The 19,051-nt window shown below is 44.7% G+C and overlaps 1 protein-coding gene across 1 annotated transcript in view; it reads left to right on the top strand.

Moving 5' to 3' along the window:
* The first annotated feature begins 7,882 nt into the window (after window positions 1-7,882).
* ARHGAP42 (Rho GTPase activating protein 42) overlaps window positions 7,883-19,051 on the top strand; it is a 323,239-nt gene continuing 312,070 nt past the window's right edge. The window contains exon 1 of the mRNA XM_040426303.1: window positions 7,883-8,501. Within this exon, the coding sequence (XP_040282237.1) occupies window positions 8,348-8,501 (154 nt within the window). The 5' untranslated portion in view covers window positions 7,883-8,347. The remainder of the gene's footprint in view (window positions 8,502-19,051) is intronic.

The following is a 19,051-nucleotide window of genomic DNA, read 5'->3' as shown; positions in this document are numbered from 1 at the left end:
ATTGTACTATGCATTCTGTATTAAGAATGCTATTATTTTCCCTTATAATGATGTTACTGTTTAAGGGAAAATAATAATGATCGGGTCTCCACCCGATCGTCTTATAGCAACCGTGTGTGAAAATCGCACCGCTTCCGCACTTGCTTACGGATGCTTGCGATTTTCACGCAGAATTACCCACGCGTTGCGTGAAAAATGCAGAATATAGAACATGCTGCGATTTTCATGCAACGCACAAGTGATGCGTGAAAACCAACGCTCATGGGCACAGCCCCATAGAAATGAATGGGTCCGGATTCAGTGCGAGTGCAATGCGTTCACCTCACGCATTGCACCCGCGCGGAAATCTCGCCCGTGTGAAAGAGGCCTTACACTACTTGGCCCTGTTGTGCTCTAGTGCAGCTAATCCCTACATGCATGTTTCATGTACAAATCATCAGGGGAACTGTTGTGCAGTCGAGCAGGGCACGAATCACCTGGAATGTTACTCCAAGTTGATTCTAACATTCACACTGAAGATATTCAGGTATAACAGAGTGAGTGGAGGACACTTACAAATAATGAGCCCCTGGTGTGGGATCCATTGTGTATCAGGGCTGAAACAGGCCTAAAGAGATAGGGCCATATATCAAGACATGGAGGTCTTCTGATGTGCAGGTCCCTGTAAGACAGCACCGCGGTATGTCCTGAGGTTATAGTACAGCCAGTGGTCAGAGTAATACTGAAAGAACAAACAGCAGGTGGCGCTATACAGATACTTTTCATTGAATTACTCAGTGGCTTTACTACATTTTTAATTATATGCAATTATAGAAATGCTTAGATCCAGGTCCTGGTTTAAAACAGGTAGAGTATATTTTTAGGGACAACCGCTTAAAGACATAATGACAGAGAAAAATCTACATTTTAGAACATTTGCAATTTAATTTAATTTTTTTTTTAAAAAACATGCGACACATGTGGGGCTTTGGCCGAGCAGCAGGGTTTCCTGATATAAAATAAATCTGATATGAGTGAGTGTAAATGATCCTGCACTGAGGTGTACTTGAACATCAGGTTCAGAAGTTGAAGCTATAAACTCGCTGCATGACGACTCTTAATGCGGCTCTTTAGTCATAGTTCATTTCTATCAGCTGTAATTTGCGTTATCAGGAGCAGGTTTTACATCTCAGGATCGCTTGATTGAGACTTGCGCGAGTAATGCCATTTGTCATATTCAGGTTGTGAACCCAAAAGTGACTTCTACCTTGCTATGTACCGTAATTGCTTCTATAGTCATTATACACTTACAAAGTTTAAAGGACCCTCGTAATAAAACTTTGAATGACCTAAGGCCCCTTTTTGAAATTCATATTTATTTTTTAAAGAGCCCAGTCATTTTTTTAACAAATTTTAGAAGGAACGCTGCATTGGCTTTCATTATTCAAAAGAGAATACTGTATATTGTGTATATGGTTGTATACGGTTGCTTCAATCTGTACAGAGCAGTAGTAGGGTCATCGAACAGGTCCAGAAGCCCTCTACTGTACCGTGTATGCCTCTGATTTTGTATACATTAGGCCTCATGCAGACGACCGTATTTTGTTTCCGTGTCCGATCTGTTTTTTTTGCGGATAGGATGCGGTCCCATTCATTTCATTGCTGTCCGCATCAGTATGTCCGTTCCGTTGCTCCGTAAAAAAAATAGTGCATGTCCTATTTTTTTCTAGTTTGCGGACAAGGACAGGCATTATTACAATGGATCCTCAAAAAAAACGGATCCACAAAAAAAACGGATGCCATATGGAACATCATCCGTTTTTTTGGGCGGACCACAAAGCACATACGGTCGTGTGCATGTAAAAATAAATTGACCTGATCTCTGTGCACATGGAGACAGGTTGTAAGGTGTGGACACCCCCTTACGAAATAAGTGAGACTGTTGCTGTCCTATTTGACGCTTGTGTGAGATACGGTATATGTTTCTGATGTGTATTGTATTGTATTTAGCATAAGAGGTATATTTACGTTGCTATGCTGTCAACTAGCAGCCAAACTGTATTAGTAACTGTAATTGCATTGTAGGACCTTTTGGTCAAATAACCTCCTGTGAAGGTCCTCAAGACAGTATAGTGTTGTGCTTTGCTGTTGAGGTCACTGACTGTAAAGCTTGTATTATACTGGCTAATGGTCGGACAGATCATCGTTAACGAGTGTTCGCAGGAACTCTCATTAGCAGTGATCTGGCAGTGTTATACTGCCACCGATTACCCGATGAATGAGCAAATGCTTGTTCATTGGGTAATTGCATTGTAGGACCTTTTGGTCACATAACCTCATGTGAAGGTCCTCAAGACATTATAGTGTTGTGCTTTGCTGTTTGTTAAGGTCACTGACTGTAAAGATTTTATTACACTGGTCAGCCACTTAATCATTAACGAGCATTTGCAGGAACGCTCTTTAGTAATGATCTGGCAATGTTATACTGCCACCGATTACCCGAAGAATGAGCAAATGTTTGTTCATTGGGTAATTGCATTATAGGACCTTTTGGTCACATAACCTCCTGTGAATGTCCTCAAGACACTATATTGTTGTGCTTTGCTGTTGAGGTCACTGACTATAAAGATTGTATTACACTGGCCAATGGTCAGCCACTTCATCATTAACAAGCATTTGCAGGAACGCTCTTTAGTAATGATCTGGCAATGTTATACTGCCGCCGATTACCCGAAGAATGAGCAAATGCTTGTTTATTGGGTAATTGCATTGTAGGACCTTTTGGTCACATAGCCTCCTGTGAAGGTCCTCGAGACACTATAGTGATGTGCATTGCTGTTGAGGTCATTGACTGTAAAGATTGTATTACACTGGCCAATGGTCAGTCACTTCATCATTAACGAGCTTTTGCAGGAACGCTCTTTAGTAATGATCTGGCAATGTTATACTGCCGCCGATTACCCTAAGAATGAGCAAATGCTCATTCATTGGGTAATTGGAATCTTTCAACAGGTTTAAAAATCATTGTTTACCTGCAGCAGATTGTGCTGTCTAATCACGATCTGCTGCCGGCAAACAATGATTCAGTATGGGGATGAATGATGGATTTAGCGATCACTCGTCCTCATACAGTGGGGGAGATCGTGCCATTTAATCGCAGTGGTCTCCACCGCTAACGAGCAGATGATTGCCGGGAAGGAATGGCTGCCTCCCAACAATCGTCTGCTGGATCGTTTCACCTAATACAGCCTTTAGATATGGTGGTTCTACTGTAAACAAGAATAATTGAGCATGTGATCTGTAGATATTCCATGAATGAAGTAAAGGCGTGATGAGAGGATATATCAGTCCCTCCAGCTGATTAGCTCCAGGATGCTGTAATATGGAGTAATTGCTCTGGGAGTCCCATGCTGACTCCATATATGGCTATAGAGTCATCCCTGGGGGTGTCCTCAAACACTGTGTGCTCTGACAGTTTATCAGAATACATGATAAGGGGTGCAAACTTTTGCCAGTCATGCTGATTGGTATAGTTCTGGGGAACACTGGGATATGGGTTTGTGAGGTCTTTTTCATATTTTTGATTTGCCCTTTCATTGACATTTATTGGAACAAACATGGAAAGTAGCACACACAGGTTATACAATTTATTAAGTACCATACTATAACTGAATGTAGACTTACAGGATTTCCCCCACTAGAGGATCCACCATATAGGGCATAAATTCAGCACAGTATCATATATGCAGTATATTGGAAGTTGTGCTTCTAATAGACAGTACCTCAGAAACGTGGTGTCCAGTGGAGCACGTTGCATTGTTTTTCAGTACAGTTCATGTGAATTCATATGTATGTTATACCATGGTATGAACCTTCCGCCATATACAGTACTGTTCAAGGTTATACAGAGCTAAAAAGGTTGGAAAGTTCCAGTAGAAAACAACCCCATTTGAGTTGGTTTTGGACTCGATCACTTGCCCCGGGGTCTGTTTCTTATGGGTTGATTCTGTACTGTTATGTGATATGTACAGTATTCAACAATTTCTCAGAAGGAACGTAAGGAAGATTCCAAATAGAGCAGAAGGCGGTGCATTCAGCAGGCAGTGCAATTCTTTCCTCATGCCCCACCCATATCCACAACCTATGACAAATGCATGTCGAATAGTGATATAACCCCTTCAACAGACCCTGAAATTATTAGATGAGACCCAATGGACAAATGCAGAGTCTACAGACCACACACTAGATACCCTAAATAAAGATATAGACTCAGATCAGAACCCCCTATATACAGAGCCCAGACCAGACTCCCTTCATACAGACCCCAGATGAGATATGTGTACACAACCCATAGATCCCCTGTGTACAGACCCCACACCTGCCATGTGTACAGACCCCAGATTGCCCTTAAATCAGACCCTAGATTAGATGAATCCTGCGTACAGACCCCAGATCAGAGCAGCCCTGTGTACAGAGCCCAGATGGCCTTTATTCCGACCCTAGATTAGAGAAATCCAGTGTACCGACCCCAAACTTGCCCTTTATACAGACCCCAGATCAGAGCAGCTCTGTGTACAGACCCCAGATGAGACCTATGCACACTCCAGATCAGATAAGCCCTGTGTACATACCCCAGACCAGACCTTACACAGACTCCAAACCAGCCCATTATACATACTCTAGACCAGCCATGTGTCCAGACCCCAGATGGCCCTTTATTTAGACCCCAGATTAGATGAGTCCTGTGTAGGGACCCCAGACCAGACTTTACACAGACACCACACCAGCCCATTATGCTGACTCCAAACCAGCCATGTGTACAGTATACAGTCCCCAGATCAGATGAGCCCTTTTAACAGACCCCAGACTAGCCCTTTATACAGACCCCAGATCAGAAGTTATTCACACTCCCGACCAGCCCTATATGCAGACCTCAGACCAGATTCCTGGATTCAGACCTCAGACCTGTCCGTTATATAGACCACAGATCATACGTACAGATACACACCTTTCTCCATTCCAGCAGTCGTCTTCACTCCTGGACATCAATGCAGACAATTTCCTAACAATTTTCTTTTCTCAGTAAAAATCAAGGATTGTTATTATTTTTCCCCAGATAGCATGCAGGGTTGTCAACCTGAATTGTTCTTCTTTTCTAGATAAGCCAAAGACTATTAAATAGAACATGTAGGAACACCTATAATTTAAATAAATACTGTAGAAGTAATCCATGAATAATGTCAATGTAGATAAAACTTAACTTTTACTATTAGAATCAATAAAAAAGATGGCCGTTAAGAGAAACAAAAATAGCACGATGCACGGCGGCACCCATAAATCGGTGAATATAGAAAACCGTTTGTCCTACCACACCCCAGGTATATTCCAATGTTCATCGATTGTCCAACAGGTAACAGGCAAAACTATCCCTGAACAGTATGGTAGTGATGTGAACGTATAGACAGGGTTGGGATGTACTGTCCCTGATAATGCCCTAAACAGGGGGTGCTAAATCTGGCCCTGAGAACCTAGCCACAGAGCACCCGCTCTGACCAAGGGCGACCCCATCCGGAACCTTACTCTAGATAAACAAGCCATAGGTAGCCCTATCCTTCTCTTTCCCTAGGACTCGGCATACACGAAATAGTACAAAGATAAGTACTCTGAAGTGGAAACGTAGCTGCAATAAACTGACTCGGTCCACTTGTATCCATGAATCAAGACAGAACTACAACTAGGATGAAGATATATAGTTACAATCTGCCCGCAGGATACATCAGGCCTCTGTGAATGGAGGAGTGGGACATGGACCCGCTGCCACCCTCCTTCCTATAGAACTATATCTTCACCCTAGTTGTAGTTCTGTCTTGATTCATGGATACAAGTGTAGCTATGGGCTACCTAGGGCTTGTTTATCTAGGGTAAGGTTCCGGATGGGGTCGCCCTTGGTCAGAGCGGGTGCTCTGTGGCTAGGTTCTCAGGGCCAGATTTAGCACCCCCTGTTTAGGGCATTATCAGGGATAGTATATCCCAACCCTGTCTATACGTTCACATCACTACCATACTGTTCAGGGATAGTTTTGCCTGTTACCTGTTGGACAATCGATGAACGTTGTAACATACCTGGGGTGTGGTAGGACAAACGGTTTTCTATGTTCACCGATTTATGGGTGCCGCCGTGCACCATCATTCTTACCACATTTCTTCTTTTTTTATATATATATATATATTTTTGTTTATCTTAAAGGGCTTCTGTCACCCCACAAAAATCTTCTTTTTTTTTTTTGGATAGTTATATTCCTTATAGCGCGATATAGGAGAATATAATCGTCTTACTTACTTTCATGCGGCCGTTTCTTTAGAAAACGAAGTTTTATAATATGTAAATCCGGTCTCTACCAGCAAGTAGGGCGTCTACTTGCTGGTAGCCGCAGCAGAAAACCGCCCCCTCGCCGTGTTGATTGACAGGGCCAGCCGGGATCTCCTCCTCCGGCCGGCCCTGTCAGTATTTCAAAAATCGCACGCCTCTGTTCATTCGGCGCAGGCGCTCTGAGATGAGGAGGCTCGTCTCCTCAGAACTCCCTCAGTGCGCCTGCGCCGATGACATCACCGAAAGAGAAGACGCCATCGGCGCAGGCGCACTGAGGGAGTGCTGAGGAGACGAGCCTCCTCATCTCAGAGCGCCTGCGCCGAATGACCAGAGGCGCGCGATTTTTGAAATACTGACAGGGCCGGCCGGAGAAGGAGATCCCGGCTGGCCCTGTCAATCAACACGGCGAGGGGGCGGTTTTCTGCTGCGGCTACCAGCAAGTAGACGCCCTACTTGCTGGTAGAGCCCTGATTTACATATTATAAAACTTCGTTTTCTAAAGAAACGGCCGCATGAAAGTAAGTAAGACCATTATATTCTCCTATATCGCGCTATAAGGAATGTAACTATCCAAAAAAAAAATAATGTTTTTTGTGGGGTGACAGAAACCCTTTAAGGGCCATCTTTTTTTTTTTTTTTATTCTAATAGTAAAAGTTATGTTTTATCTCCATTGACATTATTCATGGATTACTTCTACAGAATATCTTTTCTAGATAACTTATTTAAAAATCACAGACAGCCAACATTTTTTAAGGACAAATTGGAAACACATTGAATAAGTAATACAGGTCTACAGCTCAATATACTGATATGAATTCATTAGTATTATTGTTTATTTTTATTTTCCGCACTTATATAGCGCTACTATATTCCGCAGCGCTTTACAGACATTAGCATCCAACTGTCCCCAATGGGGCTCACAATCTAAGGTCCCTATCAGTATGTCTTTGGAGTGTGGGAGGAAACCGGAGAACCCGGAGGAAACCCAAGGAGAACATACAAACTCCATGCAGATGTTGTCCTTGGTCGGATTCGAACCTAACCACTGAACCACCGTGCTGCCCGCCATTAGTCTTTAGTGTGAGCCAATCACAATCATCTGCTGAGGTACCATCATCCTCAAAACAATCGCGGACACATCTACGGTATTTGTTTCTTCATGAAGACTGTAAAAAAAAGTGCCTTATTTTTTACAGACTGTCCAAGAATTTCTTTCTGGAATTTCTGGATGGTTGGCAACCCTGACTGCATATGTCTTTTGACAGGCTAAAATAGTAAACCCCTATGAGGTAATGCAGTCAAAGGTCCTGCCATTCCCCGAGCCACCTACAGATGGCACTCTAGAGACAAACTTCTCAAGTTTCCTATTCTTTAACAAAAAGTTTCTGATTTGCAGCTCTCTTTCCTAATGTTGTAAGTTTCCCATGTAATAAGTGCAGCCGCAGCTCATTGTGATGTCATCAACATTTTCCCAGCTTCGAGGATCCTTGCAATCTCCTTCATATTTAGCTTCTATTTCACTGCAGCTAAGGAGGAATCCAGAACAAAAGGGGCATGCAGCTTATTTTCTGTGAAGTTTATCTAGGAATGTAAGGTGACCTGAGTGTGACCTTGCTTGGAGTCCCTCTGTAGCAGGAGAACAGGGGGTGGGGGATCTATTGGAATCAGAGTTTAACTTGTATTGGCTTTAGCAGGATTGATCAGCCTGGAAGCTTTGTGCAGAAGGGAGGGGATAGAAGCTAAGAAAGAGTCTGATCTGCCGGAAATGTCTGAAAAGTAGAGTTTCCTCTGTGCAGCAGCAGCAGCCTTCTGTCCTGATCATAGGGACAATGCAGCAGGGTGACACTGACCGCAGATCTCCTCCAGCACTGCTGCTGTGCATGCTCTGATTCTCCTCTGTGCTGGGAGAAGGCATCACAACTTCTCAAAAAAAAAAAAAAAAACTTTGCAAGAAGAAAGATTTCTTCTCTTTAAGGATCTAAGGATTATTCTTTACAATGGGACTCCCCACTCTGGAGTTCAGTGATTCTTACTTGGATAGCCCAGACTTCAGGGAAAGGCTCAAGTGTCATGAGATTGAGCTGGAGAGGACCAATAAGTTTATTAAGGAGTTAATTAAAGACGGGAACATGCTGGTGGGAGCCTTGAGAAGTAAGTACCCTGAGCTGACGTGTTGCAGCAAGCCATTTGCTGTGTCTTGTAGACTTTGCATTTCAGAAAAAGTTCTTCGCTTGGGTGTCTGCAGAATGGGGCATCGCTCCTTGGGTGCAAACAAGTTCAGTTTCATATTTGTCTGCTCTGTGTTTCTTGTGGAGCTCCTGCAGAATCTCTTGAAATCTAAAGCTAGTCATAGACGTGAAGGTTGTGCCTGAGTTTTAGAGATTGAACGTTTGCCGGGGAAAAGGCAAACAAATATTTCCCATGATAGGAATATGGGAAATTTTGGGGACACATTTTTGGGTCATACCCGACCAGTAGGTGATCTCTGTGCCAGGGTGTACCTCATACAGTTTATCGCCACTTTTCCAGGTCTTGAGATTGATAAATGCATCCAATTGTTTCTTCACGTTGCCCCATTTGTGCTTTTATGATTGTGAAATTTATGGATGTGGAGCAAGAAATGTTTTTATTGATAAGTGAGAAGTTATGGGGCACATTTTTTGGGTCATAACCGAGCAGTATGTCAGTAGGTATTCACTACATCAGGTTATGCATTGTGCAGTTCACGTCCACTTTGCCATGTCTTTCCCATTCCAGGTCTTGAGAATTATGACAGATGATAAATGTGCCCAATTGTGTCTTCACATTGCTCCATTTGTGCGTTTATGATTGGGAAATTTATGAAGGTGGAACAAGAACATTTTTGATTGATATGTGAGAGGTTGTTGGGCAGATTTTTTGGGTCCTACCTAAGCAGTATGTCACGTTCTACCTTGTGCAGTTCACGGGCACTTTTAAACGTCTTCCCCATTCCAGGTCAAGATTGATGAACGTGCCCCATTGTGTCTTCACGTTACCCAACTTGTGCATTTCTGATTTTAAAATCTATGGGTGTTGGGTGAGAAATTTTTGGATTGATAAGTGATGTACCGTCAATGATAATGATGATAATTTCCAGTAATTATTAGGCCTCTTTCACATGTCTGTGTCTGTGATGACATCCATGACATGATGGTTAGTGGTTCATCTATGAAGAATCCATGTTTGGTCTGTGGGTCCACTTTTTGCTCTCCATGTGTCATCCGTGTTCCACGTACACTGCTAGACTTAAGATTGGTTTTTGGTCCTAAAAACCCATGGACCAAACATGGATGGTATCCATGCTGTGTCCGTGGTTCATCCGTGGTTCATCTGTGAAGATGTCTGTGAAGAATCCGTGTTTGGTCTGTGGGTCCGCTTTTTGCTCTCCATGTGTCATCCGTGTTCCACGTACACTGCTAGACTTAAGATTGTTTTTTTCGTCCGTAAAAACCATGGACCAAACATGGATGGTATCCATGCTGTGTCCGTGGTTTTCATGGACCGATAGATGATAATGTTCATGAGGGATCTGTAGTCACAGACAAAATAGGCATGATTCTGTGTCACTGCCAACCATGGTCCGTGGAAAACCACTGATATGTGAGTACACACATTAAAGATAATGGATACGTAACCGGTCCGTGGAGACCTGAGACAGCAAAGAGACCAAATGGTGACCCTCATGTCTAGTTCATAAATCTGTCACTTTTCAGCAACAGAAATCTGTCACAATTATTATAATCATATCTGCTGTAAATATGTCTTCAGCCTCATGTTTCATGGGAGGTTCTGAAGATTGAGGTAATGTTGGTTAATGTGGTTCTTCACGTGGCTGTGTTACCATATTTCAGATATTTGTATTGGCACCAGCAGGTCATGAAAAAATATGAAGCCGTTTACATTGGTCAATATAAGGATCTGGATTTGACTGATATTTATGCGTGATTTAGGCCTCATGCACACGACCGTTCCGTTTTTTGCAGTCCGCAAACCGCGGATCCGCAAAAAACGGAAGCCGCCCATGTGCCTTCCACAATCTGCGTAATGGAACGGGCCGCCCATTGTAGAAATGCCTATTCTTGTCTGCAAAACGGACAAGAATAGGACATGTTCTATTTTTTTGGCGGGGCCACGGAACGGAGGAACGGATGCGGACAGCACACGGAGTGCTGTCCGCATCTTTTGCGGCCCCAAACTGCGGCTCGGATGCGGACCCAAAAAACTGTCATGTGCATGAGGCCTAATTGAAGAAGAAAATAAGGCTACTTTCACACTCGCGTTTGGTGCGGATCCGTCATGGATCTGCACAGACGGATCCGTTCAGATAATACAACCGTCTGCATCCGTTTGTATTATCTTTAACATAGCCAAGACGGATCCGTTTTCTATTGTGCCAGATTGTGTCATAGAAAACTGATCCGTCCCCGTTGACTTACATTGTGTGTCAGAACGGATCCGTTTGGCTCAGTTTCGTCAGACGGACAACAAAACGCTGCAAGCAGAGTTTTAGTGTCCGCCTCCAAAGCGGAATGGAGACGGAACGGAGGCAAGCTGATGGATTCTGAGCGGATACTTATCCATTCAGAATGCATTAGGGCAAAACTGATCCATTTTGGACCGCGTGTGAGAGCCCATGACTGATCTCACAAACGGACAGCCAAAACGCCAGTGTGAAAGTAGCCTAAGTCTGAAGTTTAGGAAAAGGGATAGGGCACCACCATTGATTGGCTCAGCAGTTGGACCTCACCGATCAAGCATTTATGGCCTATCAAACCTATGAAATGTGCGGCCGATTCAGCGTTCCTAGAATTTATTGACAGAAAATAGACGAAACCTATTTTAGAGATGATTTTGTGAGTCAGCGTATCTCCTATGGAAACCGGACCCACACCTCCTCGTTAGTTCTTATCGAAGTCCCCCCAACTCCGCTAGATGTCTGTATCTAAATTGCTACTGTCATATTGGCTTTTTCCAAGTGTTTTAGGCCGAGTTCACACGCAAATTGCGGGCCGCAATGCACGATCGCCGGCCGTAGGTCAGCCGCATCGGATCGCGGACCCATTCACTTTAATGGGTCCGCGATCCGCCCGTTCCGCAAAAAGATAGGACATGTTCTATCTTTTTGCGGAACGACAGAAGTACGGGACGCAACCCCACGGAAGCACTCCGTAGTGCTTCCGAGGGGTGCCGTTCCGTGCGGCCGTTCCGCAATTCCGGATTTGCGGAACCATTGAAGTGAATGGGTCCGCATCCGTCATGCGAAATGCACGCGGAACTGTGGCCGTGTATTGCAGCCCGCAATACGGCCACGGATCACACACGTTCGTGTGAACTAGGCCTTATACTGATGGCCTATCCTCAGGATAGTGATAACAGTGTTGAGGGCAGCACTCACTACCGTGAGGGCAGCACTCACAAAAACCGGAATGCCTCAGCCCATCATGACCTCAGATCCACTTTGGTCATCCGAATAAGAAAAGAAGATTGACGGCAGCATCTCCAAAAAACTTAATTTATTCACGTGTGCAAAAGGGATAGCTCGTTCTGCAAATCGCGAGGGATAGCTGTGTCATGATCTTTCGGCCATAGAACCGAATGCTGAAATGTTTTGGCCATGGTGACTACACGTGTCGGACAATTGCAATGTGGCTATGGTTGAAGTATTACTGTATCGAGCACTACGGCCAAAATGTCAGGATGCAGCTTTCGAAAATGGCAGGGGACCAAAAAAGTAGTCACTAACTAAAGCGCCATTCACAGTTTTATTTCCCGTCGGCTAAATTCCGAAAATCTGATTGGTTGTCTGCACAGTATTGTCTTCAAATACTGGCAGTGTTGCCCATGGCAACCAGATTCTAGCGGAACAAGGTGACCTGATTGGCTGCCGCGGGCAGCAGCTCTGCTGTTTGTCTTCACAACTTTATTTATAACAAACTGATGAACACATTTGAGGAATATATTGCATTGTTCGCCTGTTTATGGCCAGATATCTGTGTCTGTGGCCCGGAAGGTGTGGGTAGTGATTACCCCTCCAGGAAACAGAAGCTTTATAATGTAATCTGATACAGCCGGTCTGAGGAATTACAGCCCTGAGGCGCTGTCTCCCAGGATGGGGCTGACATTCCTGCCAATATTGGGAAAGTTTATTTTCTTTAGGCCTGAGTTATACAGGCAGTTTTTAGTTACATGCTTTAAAGTGAACGAAATAAAAATCCCACTGTAAGTTCTAAACCATTGTGACGCAATTTAAAAATGAGGTTCATTTTCAATATGTCACATCATTAGGTCAGTATAGAGGTTACGGGAGAAAAATAACTCTAAAGTTAATAATTATGGCTACAACTGACGGTACAGATCTGACGGAAAAAATAGTCACAACATGCTGCGAGAATATCTGTGTAAACATATTGCCCCGCAGAGCCTTTACGGAAGCTTACAGAGGCCAGGCATACTCAGGAGCCGTATTATGCCCCTGCACTATGCCATGACCGTAGATCTGTAATATGGCTCCCACAGAATTCTATGGACCCATAATAGACTCCCTTGCAATCTAAAATGGGTTTGCAAAAATCTTTAAAGGGATGTCCAGTGTGTAAAAAAGATTCAAAATGCCTTATAATATTTCTCCTCGATCACCCATATCTCTGTTCTGTGACATCACTGTATTTATTATCCCTGTACTGTGACATCACTGTGATTATTATCCCTGTACTGTGACATCACAGTGTTTATTATCTCTGTACTGTGACATCACTGTGTTTATTATCTCTGTACTGTGACATCACTGTGTTTATTATCCCTGTACTGTGACATCACTGTGTTTATTATCCATGTACTGTGACATCACTGTGTTTATTATCTCTGTATTGTGACATCACTGTGTTTATTATCCCTGTACTGTGACATCACTATGTGCATTATCTCTGTACTGTGACATCACTGTATTTATTATCCCTGTACTGTGACATCACTGTGTTTATTATCTCTGTACTGTGACATCACTGTGATTATTATCCCTGTACTGTGACATCACTGTGTTTATTATTCCTGCACTGTGACATCACTGTGTTTATTATCCCTGTACTGTGACATCACTGTGTTTATTATCTCTGTACTGTGACATCACTGCGTTTATTATCCCTGTACTGTGACATCACTATGTGCATTATCTCTGTATTGTGACATCACTGTGTTTATTATCCCTGTACTGTGACATCACTGTGTTTATTATCTCTATACTGTGACATCACTGTGTTTACTATCTGTGTGTCATGACATCATACCTCCCAACTTTGTAAATGAACAAAGAGGGACACATTTTCCGCACTGGGCCACACCTCTAACTCCGCCTAAAACATAACTATACACCTAATCCCACCCAGTCTACTTAATGCCCCCACATAGTAATTATTCCCCCTTCAAGCCACTGCACAGTATGCCCACATTGTGTCTTCACAGAATTATGCCCAGCTGTGCCCCCAGTAATATATCCAGTTATGTGCCCCCAGTAAACCAGTAAAATGCCCAGCTGTGCCCACAATAATATGCCCACATTGTGCCCCCAGTAATAAGCCCAGCTGTGCCCCAAGTAATAAGCCCAGCTGTGCCCCCCAGTAATATGCCCTCATTGTGCCCACCAATAATATGCCCACATTGTGCCCCCAGTAATATGCCCTCATTGTGCCCACCAATAATATGCCCACATTGTGCCCCCAGTAATATGTCCACATTGTGCCCCCAGTAATATGTCCACATTGTGCCCCCCAGTAATATGCCCACATTGTGCCCCCCAGTAATATGCCCACATTGTGCCCCCCAGTAATATGCCCACATTGTGCCCCTCAAAGAAAGTAAAAAATAAAATAAACACCACATACTTAGCTTGTTCCTAGCAGCAGCAGCAGGACATCGGCGAAGAAGGCGGAGCCGAGGCTGACTACCGGCCGGCCCCGCCCCTTGCACAGAACAGAGGTGCGGAGAGCCGGCAGGAGGGAAGGATGATAAAGCAGGGAGCTGATGCCGGCTCTCTGCTTCATCATACAGGCAACTAGCTCTGCTTCCTATAGACGTAGAGACAGCTGCAAGAAAGCGGGACATACCACCCCCATACCGGGACAGCGGGACAGCCCCTGAAATCCGGGACTGTCCCGCCAGATCTGGGACGGTTGGGAGGTATGTGACATCACTGTGTTTATTATCTTTGTACTGTGACATCACTGTGAAAATCTGCCTGTAGTGTAAAATCACCATGTCCTCTTATATGGGACGATGCTGGCCAATAAACGAGTGCTGATTGAAGATAGGCACACATTTAAAGGAGTTGTCCAGGATTCAGATTTTGATGGCCTATCCTCAGGAAAGGTCACCAGTGTCCGAATGGTGGGGGCCAGGCTCCCAGCACACCCGCACATCAGCTGTTTGAAGAGGCTGTGCTTAAGTGAGCCCAATGGACTCTTCCAAGACCAGTGATGTCATGGTCATCAGTTACATGACCTAGGCACAGTTTAGTCCAATTCATGTGAATGGGCCTGAACTGCAATACCAAGCACAGCCGCTATACAATGTACAGTGTTATGCCTTGTATGCTATGAGAAGGCCTCTTCAAACAGAGGATCGGCTGAGGTGCCAGGTGTTGGTCCCCCACCGATCAGTCCTGGAAAACCCCTTTAACTGGCCTTTCACACGGCCCAATGCAAACTGAAAGGGGCATGAATGATCGTTACTTTAATCATTTAAGTGTTTTGCTTATTTGCTGGGTGATCATCAGCACCTATACATAGACCAATTATTGGGAACTAAGCGTTCGTAGGAAAATTTGCTTCCTATATTTGCCCAGATTCATGGCAGTTGTTGAAGGGCCCTTAAAGGGGTTGTCCAACCCCAATTAAAAATTAATGAATGCATGGAAACTGCACCCCACAAGGATAAAAACACTCCATTCCTCCATTCCAGTGATGTGCTTCCTGTCCCCAGTGGATCAGAAGTGATGACATCCGGTCCATGTTCATGTCCACCACTGCGGCCATTCAGTGGTAATGTGTCCCCGAGCTGTATGTGACTGTTCAGTCTCTGTGTAGGATATTATCGTATTGTGACACAGTGAGAGGTTTGGTCTGGGAAAACAGGTATTTTGCTCCCAGCATGTGCTGCTGGGCTGATTTACAGCCAGTGGAGGTCAAATACCGGACCGGATTTTAAGTGCCGGTCCAGGTTTTGGCAGCACCTGGCTGTACTTAAATAGGCAGCTGGGCTCAGAAGCGAGGTCTCTGTGTTGGGATCTGGGAGCCTTGTGTCTGGATGAAGGCTTGCTACCTGTTTGGCGTGAAAACAGGTTGGTGCTGCTATGGTCAAGGACTATTTGAGGCAGAATTGCCGCATGGTGTGAATTACCACCAACACCGCAAGGTGACTTTCTACCCACGGCAGATCTGTCTCCGATAGTCTGCTGGTGGTGTCAGGAGCATGGCCATGTAAGGGCTGACTGTCTGCATCGGGTTGAGCACATGGACACTAACTATGGCTACCATCAGTCGCTATATGCCAGAAGGCTGTGTGTGCAACAGGTACTCCAGAGTCTCTAGTTCATTTGTGCCAGGTGGAAGTGGGAGACACTCCGGCGGAGGCTCTGCTGGACTCAGGGAGTCTGGTGACCCTAGTAAGGGCTACACTGATGCAGTCCCCTGAGTATACTGGCCGGAAAGTCGGGGTGATGTGCATCCACAGAGACTTAAAAGACTACCCCACCCTGCTGGTGTCTCTAACTACGGTGGCCAGTAGATGGACCCACGAGGTGGCTGTCACCACAAATCTACATTATGAACTCATAATAGGGAGAGACTTCCCGGGCTTCCCGGCACTGTGGCCTGCTATGAGAGTGACTGATACCCATGAGACAGGGGTAATCCTAGCAGAGTGGCCCAGCTCAGGGGGGAGACCAGAACCTTGGGAACCTGAGACCGAAGGGCCAGCGGTAGGGGTGACCGCCACTTCGGTGGAAGAGGGGGAGACAACCCCGCTAAGTGTGATGGTGGGAGACGTGGAGGACTTGCCGCCGGGTCCTGAATTGGCAGACCTCAATATCTCCGGGGATAATTTTGGTACCGCCCAACGTCGGGACCCAACCCTATCCCGCGCCTGGTAAAATGTGTTAATAGTAGATGGTGAACCACAACAACCTGGGGCAGAGTCAGTGTTTCCCCGTTTTGTGGTTCATCAGGATATGTTGTATCGGGTAAACCAAATATGTGGTGAGCCTATTGAACAGTTGGTGGTCCTTAAGGCTTATCGCACTTGTGTTAGATCTAGCCCACCAACACGTTCTCGGGGGTCACCTGGGGCTGCAGAAAACTGAGGATCGCATTCTACAGCGGATTTTCCGATCCGGTTTTGGCAGCACCTGGCTGTCCTTAAATAGGCAGCTGGGCTCAGAAGCCAGGTCTCTGTGTTGGGATCTGGGAGCCTTGTGTCTGGATGAAGGCTTGCTACCTGTTTGGCATGAAAACAGGTTGGTGCTGCTATGATCAAGGACTCTTTGGGGCAGAATTGCCGCATGGTGTGAATTACCACTAACACCGCAAGGTGACTTTTTGTTTCATTATGACTGCTTGTTTTGTCACTTGCCTAACGTGTGAATAAAACACTGAACTGTTTGATCCAAAGAACTTGTTGCCTCTATACTGCGTTCGCTAATCCTGTCTACCAGAGCAAAACCCCACAGTATGCATTGTCCAGGTTCTGTGACATCAGTGTGCTCATTATTCTCATACTGTGACATCACTGTGCTCATTATTCCTATACTGTGACATCACTGTGTTTATTATCCCTGTACTGTGACATCACTGTGTTTATTATCTCTGTACTGTAACATCACTGTGTTTATTATCTCTGTACTGTGACATCACTGTGTTTATTATCCCTGCACTGTGACATCACTGTGGTTATTATCCCTGTACTGTGACATCACAGTGTTTATTATCCCTGTACTGTGACATCACAGTGTTTATTATCTCTGTACTGTGACATCACTGTGTTTATTATCCCTGTACTGTGACATCACTGTGCACCTTATTCCCATACTGTGACATCACTGTGCACCTTATTCCCATACTGTGACATCACTGTGTGCCTTATTCCTGTCCTGTGATTGCATCAGTGGCTGCTGTAAATTTTTTACATTATTTATATGATCCTCATCGTCATATGGGACACTGAACTCCTCACCCTGTGGCCTCCTGTGGGAACTGGAAATTAATTGAGGACAGGGGTCAACACTGCTTTGAGGACCTGCAGCTTGTGATATATGTGAACTGGGATTTGTATTTCTGTTTTCCTCTGGGAAAGGAAGTGAAGGGTTAACCTTATCGCAGCGCACCCACAAGTACTATAAGCGCCATATGTATGGTTCCCATTTACATTATTTAGGCTTGTCGTTTTTCCTTTAATCACTGTTTTACTTTCATGGCCTTCTGCTTGCAATAATGAGATCCTTTTTCCTTCTCTCCGATGTGTTTGTAGTTTTATGCTTACACACAATACCAATTAAGGGCTCATGCACACGACCGTTTGTATTTTGCGGTCTGCAAAACACGGATCCGCAAAAAATATGGATGACGTCTGTCTGCATTCCGTATTTTGCTGGCCCCTACTAAAACAGTACTATCCTTGTCCGTAATGTGGACAATAATAGGACATGTTCAATTTTTTTGCACAACGGACATGCGAACATACGGAAACAGAATGCACATTGAGTAACTTCTGTTTTGGTTTTTTTTTGCGGACCCATTAAAATGAATGGTTCTGCATATGGTCTGCAAAAAAAAAAAAAAAATGGAACGGATACGGATAGAGAATACGTTTGTGTGCATGAGGCCAAAGTCTGACTGTGGAGTCCTGGTTATATACACCGTCTTGGTCCCGTTATGGTCCACAATTCGATTATTTTGCTTTCACACTAGATCACTGGCCCGGGTTCATACATGGATGATAGTCAGGAGTGCACCATCCATGTGAAGAGGCGAAAAGGCCTCTCCCTGCAGGGGCAGCACTTCGGCCGATACAGTGTTTTCGCGTTAAGCCCTGTCTTGTAGAGTTGTCCAGGATTAAGACAAATTTTTTGTATTGTCCAAAAGTGCCCACAATGATATGAATTAAAATTCTAATTTACATGTGCTCCTTTCATAATCAGAGAGGCAGCTCAGTCCATCCATGGCCTCCTCTCACACATTGTGCATAATAGTTGGGATACTAAGCACCAGATCTATGAGAAAAAGTGGCCTAGGTCACATGGAGGCTGTTGAGCAGGATAGCGAGACCATTCAAGGGCTGAACCATTGATAGGCCATCCATATTTTATCTGGGGAGGGATCAGACTTCTGGCACCACCATCAATCAGCTGGATGAAAGGACCTGGATTGTTTTGCCCCCCCCTCCCCTTTATTGTTTTCCCATGTGCCTGGTGCTGCATGTAAGTCTCATCTACTTTAACGTGACTTCAGTGCAGTATCAGGCACAGCTACGACCACTTGTGGTGGTGCTGTGTAGAAAAGAAGATATAGAAGATAGGTACAGAAGATACAGTACTTACTGGAGCACCTTCCTTCAGCTGATTGGTGGTGCTGGGGGTTGAATCACTTAGAAGAAGTGTCTGACTGCTGGGACCACCACTGACCACAGTAATGAGG

The sequence above is a fragment of the Bufo bufo genome, chromosome 3, assembly GCF_905171765.1.
Source record: "Bufo bufo chromosome 3, aBufBuf1.1, whole genome shotgun sequence".
Taxonomy (NCBI): Eukaryota; Metazoa; Chordata; class Amphibia; order Anura; family Bufonidae; genus Bufo; species Bufo bufo.
This window is presented reverse-complemented; position numbering and strand designations above follow the sequence as displayed.